This window comes from Macadamia integrifolia, chromosome 11 (assembly GCF_013358625.1).
Source record: "Macadamia integrifolia cultivar HAES 741 chromosome 11, SCU_Mint_v3, whole genome shotgun sequence".
Lineage (NCBI taxonomy): Eukaryota > Viridiplantae > Streptophyta > Magnoliopsida > Proteales > Proteaceae > Macadamia > Macadamia integrifolia.
In genome coordinates, this window is record NC_056567.1 from 2,005,747 (window position 1) to 2,026,816 (window position 21,070).

Here is a 21,070-nt window from a genome sequence, read left to right on the forward strand (position 1 = left end):
GCTCCCTTATTACTGCCCCTTCCTCTTCTTTTTTTTTTTTTTGGAGGGGAGGTTTACTTGTAGTATTTCCTATTGTAGGGAACTGAAATGATAAAACGCATGATCGTTCCCTATGGCTTACGAGGTTTTTATTTAACTAGTGAACACTTTGAAAGGATGCCCAATCTAAGATTTCTTGAAATTAAGTCAGAATACTTCATTAGAGACCTTTTAGATCTTCCTTCTACATTAAGATGGTTCAGGTGGGAGAATTGTCCTTGGGATATTCTACCAACCAATTTTTATCATAAGAGACTGGTTCATCTCGACCTATCATGGAACACCATTAAACAAGCTTGGAATATCGGGCCTCAAGATGAAATCAAGGTATAGTATTTGGCTTTTTCTTTTCTTATTTTTAAGTTTTATGGATAATATATACTACAATATCTTAGTCATTGTAAATATCTATCGAAGTCCCCAAACTTTTCATGGTTTCCTTACTTGGAGCAATTGGACTTTGGATATTGCGAGTCCTTGGATAAGTTAGACAAGTCCATCGGGCAATTGAGTCAGCTCAAAAGTCTTACTCTCAAACGTTGTTACTCACTCAAGATGTTGCCTGATGATGTTGGACCATTAGAGAAGCTTGAGGTATTAGATGCTCAGAATTGCATTACACTAGTGAAACTACCAATATCAATGGGGAGAATGAGGTGTTTGCGTAGCATTAACCTCAAAGGAACCAGAGTTTCAAAACTTCCTGATGATTTTTCAATGTCCTCAAGAATGTAGTGGAAACATTCTCTTAGCTTGGTTTGGTTTTAAAACTTCGAGTTGAAATCTTCACATTGTTGGGGTTAGAAGATTCAATAGTGTTCCTTCACTGGTGGAGGAAGAAGAAGGCGAGGTGGCCGTTTCAGGGTATGCACTTGCTATGTCGCAGTGAAAGCTGTTTGGATTTTTTCTGCAACTGTTTCAGTACAGGGCTTTTGTTATAAGGCTCTATTCTCTTTCTACAGTTCTACTGGTTCTTCTCTTATATAACCCGAGTTCAATTTTTTCAACTGACAATGATTATGGAGGTTTTATATTCCTGGTGACATGTTACATTGAGCACAAGCAGGTTAGTCGAATCTACATATGTTCTTATCTAACCTTTAATTTGTTCTTATCACCCTAGAAAAGAAAAGAAAAGAAAATTCTAACATTTTAAATGTTTGTTGATGTCCTCAATACCTTCCTTGGGTGAGGGCCTTCTCCTCTTTCCTTCTTTCTTTCTTTCTTTCTTTCTTTCTTTTTCTTTTTTCTTTTTTTTTTTTTTTTTTTTTTTTTTTTTTTTTTGGAGGGGGGGGGGGAGGGTGGGGGTGGGGTGAGGGGTGTGGTGGGTGTTTTATACAAAAAACTTAGCTTTACCCCAACTTAATGAAGTTGGATACATGGATCCAAACAGAACACAATAGGAAAACTGAGGTATAAAAAAATAAAAAAATAAAAAAAAGAGAGGAAGTTTTGAAACTTGGAAACAGTCTCTCCTGTGAAGCAGGGGATAAACCCACATTCATTTGCCCCTCCCAGACCCTGCAGTAGCAGGAGCCTTATGCACTGGGTTGTTCTACCTTGAAGAGATGAGAAAAGATGGATAAGACATGAGATGAGAAATGAAAAGTGAACAATGAAAGATGAAAGATGATTAATGAAGAATGAAAGACGAAAGATTATAGGTGAAAGTAAATGGAAAGACCAGAGTGGTATCTGTAGCCTATCTGAACTTAAATTTTTGGGCTTTTCAATAACCTCACAAATTGGCCATTCTCCTATCTGAATAGAAAATTTTAATGGATATTCCAGTCTACTAGACCAGAGTGGCCTACAACAATCTCACTAAGTTTTATTAGGTTGAGCAGGGTGTGTCAGGATCAAGCATGCATAAAAAGAAATCAAGAATCTCTGTGACATGCACATATGACATATCTGTTGAAAAATCTAATTTAGATATTTAATTGAATATGGAAATACTATTCAATGATAAAACAGACCCAAGATCCTAATTCAATTATAGGGTAGGGTTCTCTAAGCAAGCCACATAGAGAAGCGTACCAATTAGGTGCAGCAACATAATATCTTATATGGGAGAGCAGCAAGGTCATTTTATGTGAAGAGGTGAGAGATAGACATAGAAAGGGTAGGGTACCATCCAATGATGCAAAGGTTAGACAAATTCTACTGGGAACACAATAGTTCCGTTCCTGACTTGAAGGAATGGAATAAGGGTTGGACAGCCTTCTTGGATTGAAGAGAGATGAGAAAGTCTTTAATGAGAGAAAAAGCTAGTCGAAACTTCGGTCATAGGGACAAAAGTCTACAATTGGCCGTGAACTGACAACAAACCTATCCTAGAAACTTTCTGCTGATTTTGATAGGTTAAGTTGTCCAAATTTACCTAAGGGCAAAATGGTCATTTTAAACCAGCTCAAAGAACCTTTTCCCTTCAATTTATATAGCCCATCTTGTATTGGGCATTCCCCTCATAGTTATCTAAATATTTGTCTTTTGCCATTCTTCTTAGTTTTGCTTTTATATTTGGCTATCAGTCTAGGCTCAATCTTGGCAAATAAGAGAGTAGGATCTTCTCCACAAAATATGCTCCCCACCAAACCAATTACTTGTTAGAAATGGTGAAACTGCTCCATCCTAGTTAAAAAAGAATAAAAATACATAACATTTGTAATAATTTAATTGGGAAATTTTATCTAGGATGTACTATCCTATGAACTTGTCAGGATGGCACAAATATTTGCCACACAGAATCTCAAATGGGACCCAAATTTATAGATGGGTAGACCCCAAGGTTCCCTGCCTACATGTCAAGCTTCATCCAAAATAGAGTTCTCCAAGTGGCAAAGTAAAGCCATAAGAACCTAGGGACTAGAAGAGGGTGCATGAACATACATGGACAACTGAAAAATAGATGAATGCATGGACGTATATGGATGTGAATTGAATCTGAAATTTGACAATTGACTAATCCATAGGTATACAAGTACAACTTATCCAATGTTCAGTGGCATAAACCAACTGTCCACATGACTAAAATTGATGGGATCTCCTGATAAGCTTATTAAGACAGTCTATACTAATGACTTTTTGCCATTTTAATTAGACAACAAAGATATATGTTGTGAGAGATAATAGAAAAATATTATGTGTGCATGCACATGTACCTTTAATACTCAAACAGACAGTAAGATCTGAAATATATTACGACATCAAATTGTACATTGTCATATCTTTGTTCAGAGTCGGTGCTCCATGACAATGTGTACATGTTAAGTTATGGTGCAATGGAGTGAGAATCCCCAAGATCAGCTTGAGATGACATGCAATGTGTATTGCAGAGCCACTGTCTAACTGGAAGAAGTCCAAATCAGTCAACCTTCTTCTGATTCTGCAGATTACAAGTTACTAATTGAAACATGACCAAAATTTAAAGAATCATTTTCATAAAGTGGAAGGAACACATACCATGTATGGCTTCCATGTTATCTTCCTTGAAAACTCCAAGAGGCGAGCCACGAACAGATAAAAGCATTTCACCAGGCTTTGGTAGCCTCAGAGTTTTAGGGGTCATACCAACAGACAACCTTTGGGTACTCACCTGTGATTACAGACACAGGGTAGGCCACTCAAGACACATTGAGAGTTACATAATGGGACATAACAGAGCAACCACACAAAAAATAGAGCAGGAAAAAAGACAGTCAGCTCCAAAATATTGAAAATGTCATAAAGGATCAAGGTGTTCACAAGCCAACTGTATAATGCTATGAAGATAAATTGAGGATGAACAGCCAAGGTAAAAAATCGAAGGTGGCTTATTCTTACAACTGTACAATATCTTGTTTCATAGAATGGCTAGATACTGCTAAAGTAAAGAAAGTAGAATGTTATAAGGACCAGCATATCAGACAATTTTAGCTTCTCAAGCAAATAAATACAAAGAAACATGCAAAAGTCAAATATGATGAAGAACTGATTTGAATACAGGATGAGACATGCAGAATAGTTAAGAAGCTACAAACCCCAGGGGTTCTGAAGGCATCTTGTAAGCCAAGCATCTGAGTATCTGACTGCTCCTCCAAAACCTAGAAAACAAACATAAGTTTGAAAGGATAAGAAACAAAGCGAAGTTTCTTTAAGTTTTATGAGTGGCAACAATAATGGAAACAGAAGAGGTGAGTGGACATACATAGTCTGGAATCTGCGATTTTGCAGAATTAAAAAGGTCTGTTTTCACTGCAGGCAATCAAATATAGCTCCTATGAAGATACAATACCCATAAGGCGGTTTAAATCTCCACAAACATATCCTTTTAAGTTGATACATACCAGCTTTCGATGAAAATTCAAAGCCACCAAAATTTGGGATTACACCAGCGAAATCCGGATAAGACATGGACATCCGTTGTAAAATAGATGCATGTAAGTTTCTTTCATCTGTGTGGCTCATAAACAAGTTCCCATCTTTATCCTTCCATTCCACTTCAAATTGTCCATCCTTGTTATTTCTTACCAGCGACAGATTTGGTAAATTTTCCTTGAAGAACTGCAGTATAGGGGTTTGCAGCTGTTCCTCACTGAAATTTGAGCGAAGCAATCTCAACCCAGTTAGAAGGCGTTCAGTCTCCAAATCACGAATTGCTCTAGTGGCAGCAATTTGGCGTTCAACTGTACAAAAGAAAAAGATAAGACAGCAAATCTGGATCTTTTTTAAGAGAGAGAAAAGAGAAAAAAAAAAAAAAGAGATACCTAAGGAATTCAATCATGCAAAATACACTTAATTTACATGATTTCATCCCAGAAGAGGTAGTATCAGTATTCTTGATTGTACATGAAGCAAGTATTTAGCTTTTCTGACAGCTATGCATCTACCAATATCTCTTGAGCCTAATTTTAATTGTTTTCTCCTACGCAAACATATCCATGGAGTCTGGTCTTATACATCAGATATTCACAACCAAAACAGAAATCTTAGGAAAATCCTATTTCATGATCAGAAAGAAAAATAATAGGTGCATAGATTCAAAACTTGATGTCACAACACACATGAACAGTTGAAGAACCGTAACCAGCAGGGAAAATGCACAAATGTACAAATTTCAGGAACACATAGCTACGTCAATAGAAGAAAACCAAAACAAAATAACATTGAAACTTGTAAAGCTCCTTGTTAGGAATTTCTCCTCCCAAGGCATGATTTATTCTTGATAAGATAAATTAGATGAACTGTATCACAACACTAGTGCGCAACCCTGTGGCACAATAGTTAAGTTGCACTATTGCAATATGTTGGTCACAGGTTTGAAACTTGGAAAAAGCCTCTACTGTGAAGCAGGGAGTAAGGCTGCGTATTTACCCCACAGTAGCAGGAGCCTCATGCATTGGGTTGACCTGTAAACACTAACAGGATTCAATCCTGCAAATTTAATTGACTGATTTGTCACGCAGTTCAGCGCACATATCTCTGTGTCCAAGTCAAATAGTCAGGACAGTACCTTCAGTAAAACAGGCAACGGACAACTTTTCCTCTCCACCTACAGTGAACACACCACAACACTTTCAAACATTCAAAGAACTGCACCTTATCTTAAAACAAAACAGGCAACCAACCCCTTCTCTTTCTACCAGAGTCAGCACACCACAAGTGCTCCAAATACTTACAAAAAAGTTTCAGCACTCTATTCTAAGAAAGTGAATGGATTCTATTCCGATATCCTATTCACTCTTGTAAGTGATGATGTTTGAGCCATTTACACTTGACAGATAAATGCAGTTGCAAATTAGCAACATCTGATGAAAAAATATGCCTCCTTGCTACCAGGGCTTCCTGGTTTCAATGATTTCTCCTAAAAAGTGGTTCAAAAATGACCCCAAACTGCCACCTTTTCAAATTTAACTTAACCTCCATCAATAAGCAGTGCAGATCACCATCAGCCAAGTCTAGTAGGAGACTACAATTTATGAAACATTTCATCTAGTTATATCTAATAATAAATTTATCCCTCCACTCATAAAAACCCATCACTCATAAAAACCCATGACCCATATCCTTTTTCTTCTTATGAAACCTTTTGTAATTAGTGATAGAGGATGAGAGTACACCAGAGTTGTCCTTAACAGATGCTAAGTGAAACATTTCAGATTCAAAAAGTAGGGAGCTTGAAGTCACCCTTCAAGGCAGAGCAACCCGGTGCATGAGGCTCCTGCTACTGCAGGGTCTGGGAGGGGCAAATGTATGCAGCCTTACCCCCTGCTTCACAGGAGAGGCTGTTTCCAATTTTCGTACCTGTAACCAACATGTTGCAATAGTGAAAATTAACCATTGGGCCACAGGCTCACCCACTACGTCTATGCAGCTTCTCAAAAAAATAAAAAACCTCTCAAATGGGCCATCTCTTTTTAATTTTCCTATTATATTATTGTATGTACCTTTAGATGTGGCAGATTCACGCATTAACCTTGGAACTTAACTGTCAGAGGTGGACAAATTGGATAAAGGTGATAACTATTTGTGATACATTGAGAAAGTAATATCCGTAAGCGACCCTAATGTCCAAAAGCCTGATAGTTCAAAGTCCGGTCGAAAAAATTATTTTGCACATAGGCTTGATGATTGAACTCTACCCCACAGAAAAAAAAAATTAAAAATTAAAAATTAAAAATTAAAAAAAAAAATTAACAAAGTGAAAGGAACACTGGAAAATTGGAAAATTGGAAAAAACCATGTCGGAAATCCTAACAGCCCTCAATTTCAACCATCAAGGATGTCGATGGTATGATGCCCAAATGGAGAAGAAAAGAAAAGCACAATAAGGGTACAAAATGGAAGCCTACCTTCATGATCCCTTAATGCATCTTCTTGCATATCAGCCTTAGGCTCTTTATGTGCATCATTTGAATTGCTGGGACGCGTTGTAGATGCTTTTGGCACATTTTTCTTAGCTCTTCGTTTTGCCATTGAATAAACAATAATATCTTACGGGAACCAGATTTAGGTTTTCTACAATGTCTTGAATGTCATGGAGGTCTAATTACCTGCAGTAAAAAACACATTTAAAATAAAATTTGCTATACTTATACTTTTAGTCACTTGTATTTTCCAATTATCCTTAGAAAAGAAGACAAACAGAATTAATTCTTTACATGTTCCATCAAATTCCAATTGGCACAGAACAGGATAGATCAAATTTCAATTGCACAGAACAGCTTTTATTCAGTGATGTCAACAGAATATAGAGGTCAAATTCATCCAACATTCCCATTCTATTAAACTTCTCAACTTCATCAAGTCCACTTTTAACTCATCACACTTCTGTGGATGCCCATGGTATATATGTCTGCACCCAATGCCTCGTCCCTATTTGACTGATTGATGGCATAGAGAACTCCACAACAACCTCATCTAGTCTCCCAAATAGTAACATTGAAAATAGTTGTCAAGACGACTAGGAGACCCAAGTCAACGGAGGGGAGCCAGGTGACAAGGCACGTTGCCTAGGCATCCTAGGCATGCAGTACACAGAATACAACAATGATGATTTTATATAATTAAGCTTATATGCAATGTAAAAGCCATTTCAATGCAAGATGTTCTAATTATACTAGTAATGACCTAATATAAGAAAACCAGCATATAATAAACAAAACATAGGATATAATGTAAAGCACATTCACGAAAAAACAAAGTATGAAACATAAATCAATGTAAACTCGTGAAGTATCAAAAAACCGATATAACATAAGACGTGTTGACACAAGGCAACCCCTAGGAGACATCAAGCAGAGCTGCTTATTGGTCTGACAAGAAATCTAAGGTCTACCTTTGAAGATGAAACTGTGTATGAGAATGTCGAAAAACAACCCAGAGATGATCCATATGAACATAAGTGAACCTTTCAGATGTTAGGGTATAAAAAATAAAAAAGAAAGAAGAAAAAGATACTTGATGCTATTGTGCTAACCGTGGAATTAAATCAAGCACAATAATCATGCCATCCTCGGATATATTATTACTAAGTTGACGCTTTGAAATATCAGCATGGATCCAGTTCAACCAAGAAGAGGATTCATGTCAAGGGCCAAAAATATATAGCTCTCTGGCATTTAGAATCAGAACATCATAGGCCCCACATATACAGAACACCTTCCAGTAATGCTAATAACACTAAGAAAATACATGGATACAGAAAATCAAAATAATATTGTATGTGAACAGATTGATGTAAGACAAAGACCACATTGAACCATGAAGTGTAAACTCTAACACACTTACAAAATCGACCCCCCACCCAAAAAAAAAAAAAAACACCCCATTAGTATCCTTCCTCCGCAAAATCCAGGTTGTCTGGAATGTTGATGCCAACAATTCACCAGGCACATCGGCTACTGTTTCTTTGAGAAACTTTGCTTCCTTGGCAATGCCTCCCCAGAAGAAATTTGAATCATGGGTTCATCTTATCTAATATTTTCGATTCTTCTTTTGTCTTTTCCATTCCTCTCCCACTTTCTTCAAGAACTACAGCTCTCAAAACTTTCAAATTGAAGAAGCAAGAGAGATGAACAACATAGGGCATCGATCTTTAAATGCTTTTGTCTTAATTTTTCACTCAAATGGAAGAAGAACAGTGATTACTATGCCTATTAATAACACTTTGTGAAAATTGGAAAAGCAGAGTGCGTATCTAAGTAGAAGAGAAATCAAAGAAAAACAGTGTAAAATTGTTCTGAAAAGGATGAGAAAAATGAGAAAAAAGACCTGATTCGTATAATAGCCGAAGTTATCACCGTCGCATCCATTCTGAATGAACTTCTGCTATAGTAAGCAATCGATTTGTCTGCGTTTGAGCGAGGGGTTGAAGGAAAGTTCAGATTTTGAAAATGAAAAATGGAACGCCCGCCTAGTAGCGGCAATGGCGGGACTGTAAATACGTTAACAGGACCAGTCGCATTTGAGTCGAGACTTGCTGGGTTTCTCTGGCCCAAATACGTACCAATGGCAATCGAACCCAACCGTTTGAACGTGAACCGATGAACCATTAAGACCGATTAGACCCGAAACTGTTAACTTGAATCGACCAACAAAAAGGTTTTGTTTGGTAAGCATTCATTGGATAGATTTCGAGTCTAGAATACACTGAGATTCTTCTCAATATTCTCATTCATAATGAGTTCTAGACCTAGAATCTATTCCGATAATGCATACCAAACACAAGACAAATATATGCTAGCACATGAAGCATCTTGCAATTTAATACTTTTGGAAAAAACTAAGTCATAAATACCTTCTCAGATGCATCACTATACAAGTATGGTTTTGTAGTTCGCACAACAATATAGACTATTATGTAACAGTTTCAATGGTTAAAAATGATAAATAAGTAGTTATCCATATAACAATGGAATTTTTTTTTTTTTTTTTTGGTAAAAACAATGGAAATTGATGTTTTCAAAAATCCTAAGATGACAAATCTTAGCTATCCATTTTTAGGTTTTTTAAATCTAAATTGTCTATTCTCACACATATTGAGAGAGTGCATAGTAATGTCATGAGTACTAATACACATACATGGTATAAACAAGATGTGTGTTCTCACTAGGCACACCTTGGGCCACTCATACAGGGGTATTTAGTGTTTTTCACTGATTTCAATGAAAGGAGTGTTTTTCTCACGTGGCTGTGAGATGTATCAAACCACTCCTTGAGCTTACTTGTATGTTTTATGCTTTGTTCCTCACCACTTGACCATCTTCATTGAGTTTGTTTCTGAAAACCCATTTAGTACCAATTACATTCTTGTCAATTGGCATAGGGACTAGATCCCAAGTGTGGTTCCCCTCTATCTGATCAAGTTCTTCATTCATGGCCTTCATCCAACTCTTATCATTACTTGCCTCATCAACAGTTTTTGGTTCAATCTTCGAAAGAAGAGAGTATGTGTTGGTCTTCATTCTTCTAGTCTAAACACCTACAGTGGGGTCACCAATAATTAACTCATATGTTTTCTGTTGATCAACTCTGTTGTGTCTACTTTGCTCATCTGAATCTACCTCAGCCTGTTCAACATCAACCTCATCTTTGCTTTTGGGTCTACTATCAACCAGGTCATTCTCATCATCAAGATCTACTTATCTCACACCTTTTACTAGTGAAAGTTACTTCATGTCCTTTGTCACAAATTTTACTAATACTGAGGAGATTGTGTTTGAGCCCTTCAACATACAAGACATCAAGGGATTTCACCTTCCCATGGTTCAGACTTATGGACCCCTTCCCTGTAATTCTGGCACCATTGTTGTTGCCAAACTTCACAGATCCACCTTCAAAGTCATGTAATTGTTCAAACATTTCCTTATCTCATGTCATGTGGCTTGAGCTACCACTATCAAGAATCCATGGAGTAGTCTCCTTGAGCCTTAAAAGCTCTATGAATAACAAATGCTGCTGCATCTTCTTCATCTTCTACTCTCTCTCTCTGAACCCAAACTTTCTTAATAGATTGAGATTTATTTGCTTTCTTCTATCTTGAGAACTGTCTCTCCATCTCATCATCTTCTGTGTTTCTAAAAACTCTCTACTTACCTTTGTTCTTCTGTCTTTGTGGGGGAAACACAGTTCTACAATTTCTTACAATATATCCAAAGTTGTTGCATCTGTAACATTTAATTGTTTCCTCCATAAGAGGTGCAAAAGGATTTCTGTCAACATAACTCCTTAGACCAATGTTGAACTTGCAATCTGAGATCTTGTGTCCAAAAGTGTTGCATTTGTAAAAATAACCTTGAAAGGTGTGCCTCTGCATCACAAGTTCCATCTGCCATCTGTAAGGAGCTCTGAAGTTGTCAAATGCTCTAGGTCTCTGTTGAGGACCTTAACTGTATCCATAGCTTTCTGTTCTCCTGCTTGGCCTTGCCAACTATGGTTGTCTAGCATGGTTAGTCTTATAGAATATAGATGTATTTCCTCTTCTGATTAGACCAGTCTACATTCTATCTTTTTGTACTGCTCTCTTGACATTGCCAATAGTAATAACATGTGTCTTTCCTCTTTAAGCATTCATGTCATTGACTTTGATAGGATTATGTATTGTCCTTTATCATTTGCCTTGGTATTTTTAGAAGATTCTCCAACAAATCCAAGCTTAAATTTGATGTGAGTCGGTTTTTGAGCATTGATAATGTCCTTAAACTTCTTACTGCTTGGATGCTCTTTTGGAGTAGAGTCATCTTCAACATCTTCATTTTCTAAGTCTTCTCTCTCAATCTCAGTTCTCCCATAGTCTTCAATCTTCGCCTTTAATAAGGCTAGATCACTTGCATAATCATCAAATTGTGCAAGAATCTCATATTGCTCCTCTAGTTGTGCTTTCAAAGCCACTTTCTCTAACTCAAGAGTGTTGCAGTCAATGGTCTTCTGTGAGAGTTGATACTCAAGATCATTTAAGGTCTTTCTTGACTTATTGGCTTGATCTCTCAACTGAAGAACTATTTGTTCTTGCCCGTTAAGGTCTTGAGTGACCTTTTTCACTTTCTTCCTTTCTCTTTTAAGCTCTCTAAGGGTAACTGTGAGTTCAGCCTCTAGATGTGATTTTTCATCTTCCTCTTCTTTTTCTGTAAAATCTTTCTTGCTAGAAGAATCTTCTTCGTTTTCTTACATATCTATTGAGACCATGAATATAGCCTCATCATCTTCATCATTAGATGATTCTTCAGACTCTTCATCAGATGTGTCACTGCATTTCTTATAAACTAAACTTTTCTTCTTGTCATTGCCTTTTATGTATCTGTTTGGGAAGAATTTCTTCTGTCCCTTGAAATGGCTTTTCTTTTCACTTTCATCTTCATCACTTTCTAATTTTCCTTGGTGAGGACACTTGGTTACAAAATGTCTAACACTTCCACAGTTGAAGCATTTAAAAGGCAACTTGTCTTTATATTTTCTTGTTCCCCTTTTCAACTTTCTAGTGAAATGAGTTGTAACTTCATCTTCACTCTTATCAGTATCCTCCACAAATTGCTTCTTTTTCTCCTTGATTTTCAAATTTTTCATTGCCTTGAAAGTAGCTTGTTTATCAGTGGACTTACCCTTTTTTCCATCTCATTTCAAGAGCTGTGAAAGTGCCATGCACTTGATCAAGAGTGATAGTGTCTAGGTCCTATGCCTCTTCAATAGTTGACATCTTGGAGTCATACTTGGGCAACAAAGATCTCAGGATTTTCTGACAAACAACTAAATCCTCTAGATTGGCTACCAGACCCCTAATAGAGTTGACCACTTCATTTACCTTGGTCATATAGGTGTCAATATTCTCTCCCTCTTGCATTAATAGACTTTCAAACTGGCCTCTGAAGGTCTGAAGCTTTGTTTTCCTTATCTTTTCATCTCCTTTATAAATGCTCTTCAGTCTGTCCCGAATATCCTTGGCTGAGTCACAATCCATTACTTTAGTAATCACACTCTTATCCAATGCTGAGAATATTACATTCACAATCTTTTGATTGTAATAATAAGTTTTCTTAGTTTCATTGTCAACCGGACCTCCTTCAGGTTCCTTGTACCCAATCAGAACTGATGCCCAAACATCATAACCTAGTGAACATAGGTACGACTGCATTCTTCTCTTCCACAAGATAAAATCAGATCCATCAAACTTTGGTGCATGTTCTGAATGGCCTTCACCTGCTATACTGTCACTGCCACTGCCTTTGGATCACTCAGGTGTTGATCAAACTATCACTGAATATCGGCTATGATACCAATTGTTGTAACCTGACAGTCACTGAGAGGGGGCGTGAATCAGTGAGTCTAATTCCGATCCTTAAAAACTTGTCCGATGTCTGGCCAAGAAAAACCTAATATACTTGTCCCTGTTTACACATAGTCGTATGCACACTCAGCCTCTCATAGGCACTTCCAAGTGTGCACACCCATTCCACATTCCACGCACTTTAATATAAAATGCAAACAACAAGCATCCACAGCACAGGATTTTTATGAGGTTCGGAATTTTGCATATATCCTCGGAATAATGCCTGTAAAGACTTCATACCTACTCAATACACTATTTTTGACTGCATCCACAGTCGGAAGCACCCATACCCAATTTTCTCAAGCCGAAGCTGAGATAGCACTTGTAGTGCCGGTACAATGTGTAGCACCAACTACATGGGAGCACCCACTCCTGGTGCTTAGCATCCACTAAGCACTCAATAAATAATACAGTAAATTTGGACTTATATCAATGCCTTACAGTTAAGCCTTTCTTATCAAATACATTCACAACTAGCTAGCATGCTTACAATTAATCCACAACTAACCTAGCATGTAAACATTCATCCACAACTAATCCTAACATACATACATATTATTATATATGCATATAATGTAAATTCTAGAGTTAAAAAATCTCACAACCCTTGTCTGTTGTTAGCAGAGTTGTTTCAGAGCATAGTCTCTACACACTGGAATCCTCAACTCCTCTCTAGAGTAGGAGGCTTGAATCTTTAAGTAAGCTCAACATGGCCATGGCATCTCATAAATCTTCTCCCTTGTCTTCTTGCACTTTAAAGCACAAATAGAAAAAATCCTCTCTTCTTTTCTCTTTTCTCTTGGTTTTTGATCAGTGAAACATCAAGAACACTCAACTACCTTCTCAAGCCCACTTTAATGGAGTAAAGACACTTTCCATCAAGCAATAAACCTCATTCAATGATCAACCATCAAGAGAAAAACTTCTTATACCAAAATCATAGCCTTCCTTCACTCAAAACTCATTTTTCTTGCTTCCATAGTGCAGGGCTTGAAAAAACGAAGACGTAGCAACTTGGTTCACCCAAATCTGAGTTAAATGAGAGAGATATGACCATTTGAAGTTGCAGCAATGAGATAGCTTGAAATGGAATCTTCATAGGAGTGGTGTAGGCTACGCAGGTGGCACGTGCAACAGAGACATAGATCTGGCCGTAGATCTCATCAGAAGGTATTTCTTAATCTGAGCCATCCGATTAAACCAACGGACAATAGATCTAAACCTTAGGTTTTGAATCTCGATGATGTCATCATGACGTAGGCGCTGACATCGTTAGAGGTGTTGTCGACCATGGATTGGCTACAACAGCACATATTCCAGATCTATGTCGACTTACCCCATAAAGGATAATCATTTAATGACCATTAGATCTGGATCTATAAGATCTACTTGATCCAGATCTATGGGATTGGAATCTAAGCTTCGGTGATGATGTACATGTGACACACACTAGTCAATGCAATATGGTGTAGCGCCAAACCATCATATCTAATACACTCCACCAATGAGAAGCCTCGAGTAAGCATCTTCAACGCAAGCTCTTGCATGAAACATCAGATCTGAATTTGATAGACGTGGCTCAATCTGAGTTGTGTATTAAGGATCCCTCTGATTCTCTTATATACACATAAGCCCCTGCCTTCATATTTTCAGTGCTAAACACCCCTTATCAACTAAGACCTTCAAAATCTCAAAATTAGACAAAAGCCCTTCAAATTTTAAAAATAAATTCTGAAAAATCCACCCAACATCGAGAGCAACTGATGAATTTTCGATTTGGATTTTTGAACTGGCTTCATGGAAATACATATAACTTTTTCATACCATATCCAATCGAGATGAAACGAAGTGCATTGGAACTGTGACTAGATCTCTACGACTTTTCAGAAGACCTGATCATCTAACTCAGCCATATAAAAGGATTAAAATACCCCTAGACATTTCTAATAATGCATCTTTCTCATACGGAATCAAAACGCGATGAAATCAGAACCGTTGAAAAGATCAGATTTTTTTCGTATCGTTATATGGAGAACACTTCCTTTAAAAAATTCATCTTCAATGCCGAAACTTTCCTCAACTACCACAAATGTCATAACTTCTTCATACAGTATCGGAATGTGATAAAATCAGATGCACTGGACTAAATAAATTACAATCTATCTTTTTCATGAAGAAATGATCTTCCAAAAATGTCATTTTCACTACTAAAAATATCTTCGAGCTTAAATAGGTTAATTTTACCAGTTTTGACCCAAAAATCCGCATCACATACTAAGGATGTATCAAACCACTCCATGCATATCAAGCGAAGCTGTTATCTCATCGGTGATACTAGACATTGCCATGTCATCATTTCCATCCATGTCACCCAAACTGACCATGTCATCACCGTCACGTAGCCAGGTTGCTAACAAGGACAACCATAAAACAAAAATCTCCTCCTTTAGAGTTGTTGGCAACCACCTCATCACTAATACACTCTAAAGCTCCGATAAGTAACTCTCTCCCCCTTTGACAATAAGTACAAAGGGTGGAACCAATGAACTCCCCCTGAGTCCAATATGGGGGTAGCAACATCAAGCAACTTGCTCCCCTCTCCCAATGTCAATAGTGCTTGGGAAGAACCACTAGTCTAAGGAACTCAAACTGATCTTTGGAAAGCAGTTTAGTGAAGATATCAGCCACCTGCTCTACTGTGGGAACAAACTCCATCCTTACTTCACCTTCCATCACCTTGTCTCTCAAGAAATGATACCGGATACAATGTGCTTCGTTCTAGAATGCATCACCGGGTTCTTGAAGATGTTGATAGCACTAGTATTGTCACAATATAGAGGGGCACTTCCTACTCAACCTCCACACTCAGATCCTTTAACATCGACTTCATCCACAACACTTGTGTACAACAAGATGTAGCTACAATGTATTCTGCTTCCGCAGTTGAAAGAGAGATTGACTCTTACTTCTTACTATGCCATGCCACCAAGCTGCTCCCCAAATAGAATGCACCATCACTGGTGCTCTTCCTATCGTCTACACATCTGGCCCAATCTGCATCTGAAAAAACTGATAAACTAAAGCTCTTGACTTTCGGATACCATAACCCAAACTCATTAGTCCCTTTCAGATATCTGAAAATTCTCTTCACTGCTGCCACGTGTGTCTCTTTTGGTCCTACTTGGAATTTGGCTACCATGCACACAGCTTGTAAGATGTCAAGCCTACTAGAAGATACCTTCCTTCTTCTGATTGATCTGCAAACCCAAGAAGAATGATAGTTCACCCAACATGGACGTCTCATACTCATCTTGCATCCTCATTGTAAAATCTCTGCACAACTCATCTTTGTAAACCCCAAAGATGATATCATCTACATATACAACCACCACAAGCTGACTGCTTTCTTCAGTTCTGATGTAGAGATTATTGTCCACTAAGCCTTTCTTGAAACCAAACTTGCACAAATAAGAATCTAATCTGGAGTACCATGCTCTTGGAGCTTGTTTCAAACCATCCAATGCCTTCTTTAATCTACACACAAGAGTGGGGTCCTCACTAAGCTGAAACCCATCAGGCTGCTTTATGTAAACCTCCTCTTTCAGATCTCAAACACTTTATCTTCTTCCCTATCTGATTCTCAACTTGCTTCTTAAAGATCTTAAATCTTTCTAAAGCCTCTGACTTATGCTTCAAGAACATCATCCACACCATTCTTGAATGAACATCAACAAACAACATGATGTATCTCTCTCTTGAGGTACTAGGCGTCCTCATAGGACCACATAGGTCTGTGTGAATCAACTGCAATGGAGAACTGGAATAGTACTCCTTAGACTTGTAGGAGATTCTGGTTTGTTTTCCCTTCTGACAAGATGCACATATAGGATTGGAAAGCTTCTTCAACTCAGGAACATCTCTCATTGCCATTCTTCGAAGAAATCTTGGCAAGGTTCTTGAAACCAATATGCCCAAATCTTCTGTGCCACAACCATGTCTCCTCATCTATGCTGACCATACAAGAATCTTCGTCTAACTCATCTGTTTACATGCTAGGGTAGTTGTAGATTAACTATAAGCATGCTAGCTAGTTGTGGATATATTTGCTAGGCTAGGCTTAATTATAGGGCATTGATATAAGCCCAAATTTACTATATTATTTATTGAGTGTTTAGTGGGTGTTAAGCACCGGGAGTGGGTGCTCCCGTGTAGTAGGTGCTACACATTGTACCGGCACTACAAGTGCCATCTCAGCTTCGGTTTGAAAAAATTGGGTGTGGGTGCTTCCGACTGTGGGTGCAGTCAAAAGTAGTGAATTGAGTAGGTATGAAGCCTTTACAAGCACTACTCCGGGGATGTAGGCAAATTATCGAACCTCGTAAAAATCATGTGTTGTGGATGCTTGTTGTTTGCATTTTATATTGAAGTGCGTGGAATATGGAATGGGTGTGTACACTTGGAAGTGCCTATGAGAGGCTGAGTGTGCATATGACTGTGTGTAAACAAGGACAGATATATCAGGTTTTTCTTGGCCAGACATCGGACAGGTTTTTAGGGATCGGAATTGGACTCACTGATTCACCCCCCTCTCAGTGACTGCCGGGTAACAACAAGTCAACTCCAGTATGACCCGATCCATGCGGTTGTGGGGTCAGCATAGACCCGTAGGACTAGTCAGGCCAAAGGCCTGGATACCCGTCGTTAGAGAAAAAAAATAAACAAGATGTGTGTCGATAGAAAAAGGGTTATTTGATTGAGTTAGGCTCTAAAATTTGATGTGGTTAGCTAGTATAAACCATGTTCTCTCTATCCATAGATCGGAATAGATATATCATCTATCCACATGGCAAAATATATATCTTGTGACATTTGGAAAAAAAATGATGAGAATAATAAATCACCATATATGTATAGGAGAATTTTAAAATAAAATAATAAAAAAATAAATTATATGGTTTGTGATATGAAATTACACTAGACAATAAGTGCCTTACTTCTAGGATGATGATGACAATTCCCACTGTTAAACCACAAGTCCAGATTTTAATTGGCCATGTTCAAATTTCAAGATCAAATTCAACCAATTTTCCTTTCATGTAATGGCATGCCCCTCATTCTGGCCCATGCATGCCCTCATAGTCAAGTGAACCATTTTCGTAGTCTTGAATTCTCTTAATGGTTCTGCATGCCCACCTAACCTACTTAAATCAATATGTAACTTGACATGTGGGCAGGAGACCTCATGCATTTCGGGGTGTCAATCGGTCGGGCTAACCCGAGCTTAACTACTTGGAAGTCTTGCACCGTGAATGCCCATTTAAGTAAACGGACCTAGTTTTGGGGGCATGGTATGGTTTATAATCAGGTCAGTCGGTGTCAAGCTTTAATCTGGCTACCTTAACCTGGCTATAGACCTATTTAAATATAAACGGACTTTAAACGTACCTACCAATAAAATTCTTTTCTTAAGTGAGTTGAAGGCCCCGAAATATGTGACACAAATATTTAATAAAGAAAGAGAAATTTTATGAGATAATGGTTGTTCTTACAAAAAAAAAGAAGCAAAAAGAGATTATGACGTACAACTTACAAAACAAAGCTTAATTAAATCAAATCCTATTACAAATCAAAGGATAAGAAAGCTTAATTAGTTTCTTACTAGCAATGGAAAAATAGAAATTTTATGTAGTATTGAAGGGAGTCGGGCTGGGTCGGGCTACAATGATTCGGTTCAAGCCGAACATATAAATGTGTTGGTTCAGTCAAGCACCCGACGAGCTAGCTACCTGCACCATGAATGCCTTTTTAATAAATGTGTCGGGCTCAAGCCATAGTTGTTTATCAATTGAGCCGATCTAGGTTGGATTGTAAACGTGTCAGGCTTGGTCAGGCTCGATCGGGCCTACCAGTGCGGGCTCATAATTGACACGCCTACTTGGACCTATTAAAGTGGCATGTAGTATCCTACAATTAGATGAGTGCAGCCCACTATTTATCAGTCAACACTGTCTAATAATATCATGGGCTTCTCTAAAATTCAACAAAGGCTTCTTTAAGGCTCCGTTTGGTTGCAAGAGGAATTAAAGGGAAGGGAAATGAAAATTTTCATACTTTAAAAAATAAATATTTTAATCATTACCCATGTAACTATATCATTAACCTCATCCATATTTAGTTGTTAAAATTTTCTTTACTTTGCATCCTAAACCTTTGCTATAATATGTAAAATAAAAATTACGTGTAAAACGTATCATTATTAAATATGATTTAAAAAAATAATAATAAATAGTTTATACAATCATATGAGATCGATGGAGTAATGATCATAATTTTTTTTTTTTTAAGTATAAAAATTTTACTTTCCCTCCCCTTAAATATTTCTTGCAACCAAACATAGCCCAAGCCAAAATAATAACCTTGATATGTTGTAGGTCAACTATGTCTTGCACCCATATAGATGGAATCATCTTAATTAGTCTCTGGTTTTTGCACATCACCTCATTGTCTCCACATATTAATGAAAGCTTTCAATTGTATGAATATTGTTTTAGGGTTCTCTTGTGCCTCTAGATAAGGCACTCTAGCTTCCACTTTTCAAACTTTAATGAAAAATTAAACAAGGAAGACCTAATGAACTGCATATATATATATATATATATATTTCATTATCAGTGCTTGTAGCTTTCATGCATACAAGGCATAGCTTTGGACGCAAGAAAGTCTACAAGAATCGGATTTCATATGATGTGTTCTATGCCCAAAATTTATTCTGAGAATGCATTTCAAACACAACCCAAAACTATTCTAGACACATATCTCATTATCTTTACTTGACATGAGTTTGGATAAGGTACTCATACGAGAATGGTTTTCGTATAATGTTTGATCTACACTTGGACTCTACTTAATCTCTCTCTTCTTTTAATTGGTTTTTATTTTCAGTGGAGTCCCAAGTGTGGATTAAACACCGTATGAGAATCCTTCTCGTACGAGGACCTGATCCACACTTGCTTGACATTCCCAAGAACATGAATCGTTACAAATTGTTATTAAGCACACATCAGATAAAAGAATGATGCTTCAAAAGCTTAATTATTCAAAATAGAGAAAGAAAGGAGATAACAAGTTAAAAGACATTAGAAAATAAAAAGTACTAGAGAGGTCACAGTCACAGCTTTGGAACTGGAAGGCTCAAAATGTAACACAAGTTCACATAGTTGTCAATATCTCTAACGAGGTAATGGAGTCATTAGACTTGAGTTGATGCCGGCAAGTGGGGCAGGAGGAGTGAGACAAAAGCCAAGTATCAATGCAAGAGACATGGAACCTGTGGTTACACTTGGGCAGTACTCGCAACCGGTCTCCATCGGAGAAGTCCACCAAACAAATGGCACAACCAGAAGTGGTGGAGCTTGGCGAGCCGGCCGCTGCGTATGTTGAAGTAGGGAGTCCTATCATGTCCTTCCTCTTTAGTCCTGAGTTGTGGCGGCGAGAGGCAACCCACTCGACAGGTTCGGTTACCGCGCGATGGGTGCCCGTAACTACACATTGGAGCATAGAATTGAGGCCAAGGGCGCAGATTAGAGCACATAACAAGACGGCCGTGATGACGATGACATTGAAGTTAAGGGACAATCCATTTGATCCTTGGGGAGGTATGGTGGCAGTGGGACTTTGGGTGGGTGGTGTGAGGTTATCCATGGAGAAGGGAGTGGAAGAAGGGAAAGAAGGGAAAGAAGGGAAGAGAAGAGGATTAGAAGGGGATGCGGGGAAGGGGAAGAGGACGGACCACATCGTACCAACAGAAGTTAACACTTAGCCGTGGGTGGGCCAAATTAAAGACCTCAAGAGATATGGTGTTCATGAAATGACAGAAATGAGAGGAAAATGTTGGCATGGGATATGCTTACATGATAACCCACCGCCTACCTTTTCTTTATGCGCTCAAAAGGAATAGGAATCTTGGAGGACCTCTCTCTCTCTCTCTCTCTCTCTCTCTCTCTCTCTCTCTCTCTCTCTCGTTCGTTTGGTCACTTCATTACTACACCAACCTTCAACCTATTGATGATGGATGTCTTATATGATGAGGAAATGGATCTATTTATGGACATATGAGGCAGTGAGTTCGCTTTGTAAACCTATGATAGGGACATGGTAGAGAGAGGGAGAGAAAGTAGGAGATAGAGAGAAAATAAAAGAGATAAAATAGGAAAATATTATCTCTTT

General features: G+C 37.9%; 3 protein-coding genes across 3 annotated transcripts in view; 1 reads left to right on the top strand and 2 right to left on the bottom strand.

Annotated features, from left to right (window-relative positions):
- The window catches only part of LOC122093893 (disease resistance protein RPV1-like), a 2,805-nt gene extending 2,031 nt beyond the window's left edge, over window positions 1-774 (top strand). Inside the window, exon 3 of the mRNA XM_042664437.1 lies at window positions 490-774. Within this exon, the coding sequence (XP_042520371.1) occupies window positions 490-774 (285 nt within the window). The remainder of the gene's footprint in view (window positions 1-489) is intronic.
- A 2,399-nt stretch (window positions 775-3,173) lies between these two features.
- LOC122093433 lies at window positions 3,174-8,980 on the bottom strand. The gene is made up of 7 exons (XM_042663783.1): window positions 8,794-8,980; window positions 6,873-7,073; window positions 4,368-4,706; window positions 4,229-4,275; window positions 4,062-4,124; window positions 3,505-3,637; window positions 3,174-3,427 (listed from the first exon to the last, which is right to left on the bottom strand). Exons 2-7 carry the CDS (start codon window positions 6,994-6,996, stop codon window positions 3,411-3,413), a joined length of 723 nt encoding a protein of 240 aa, XP_042519717.1. The 5' UTR covers window positions 6,997-7,073; window positions 8,794-8,980; the 3' UTR covers window positions 3,174-3,410.
- Window positions 8,981-19,909: 10,929 nt separating this feature from the next.
- On the bottom strand, window positions 19,910-20,767 carry LOC122092710 (RING-H2 finger protein ATL74-like). Its single transcript, XM_042662950.1, has one exon. It carries the CDS (start codon window positions 20,636-20,638, stop codon window positions 20,054-20,056), a length of 585 nt encoding a protein of 194 aa, XP_042518884.1. The 5' UTR covers window positions 20,639-20,767; the 3' UTR covers window positions 19,910-20,053.
- Window positions 20,768-21,070: the final 303 nt, after the last annotated feature.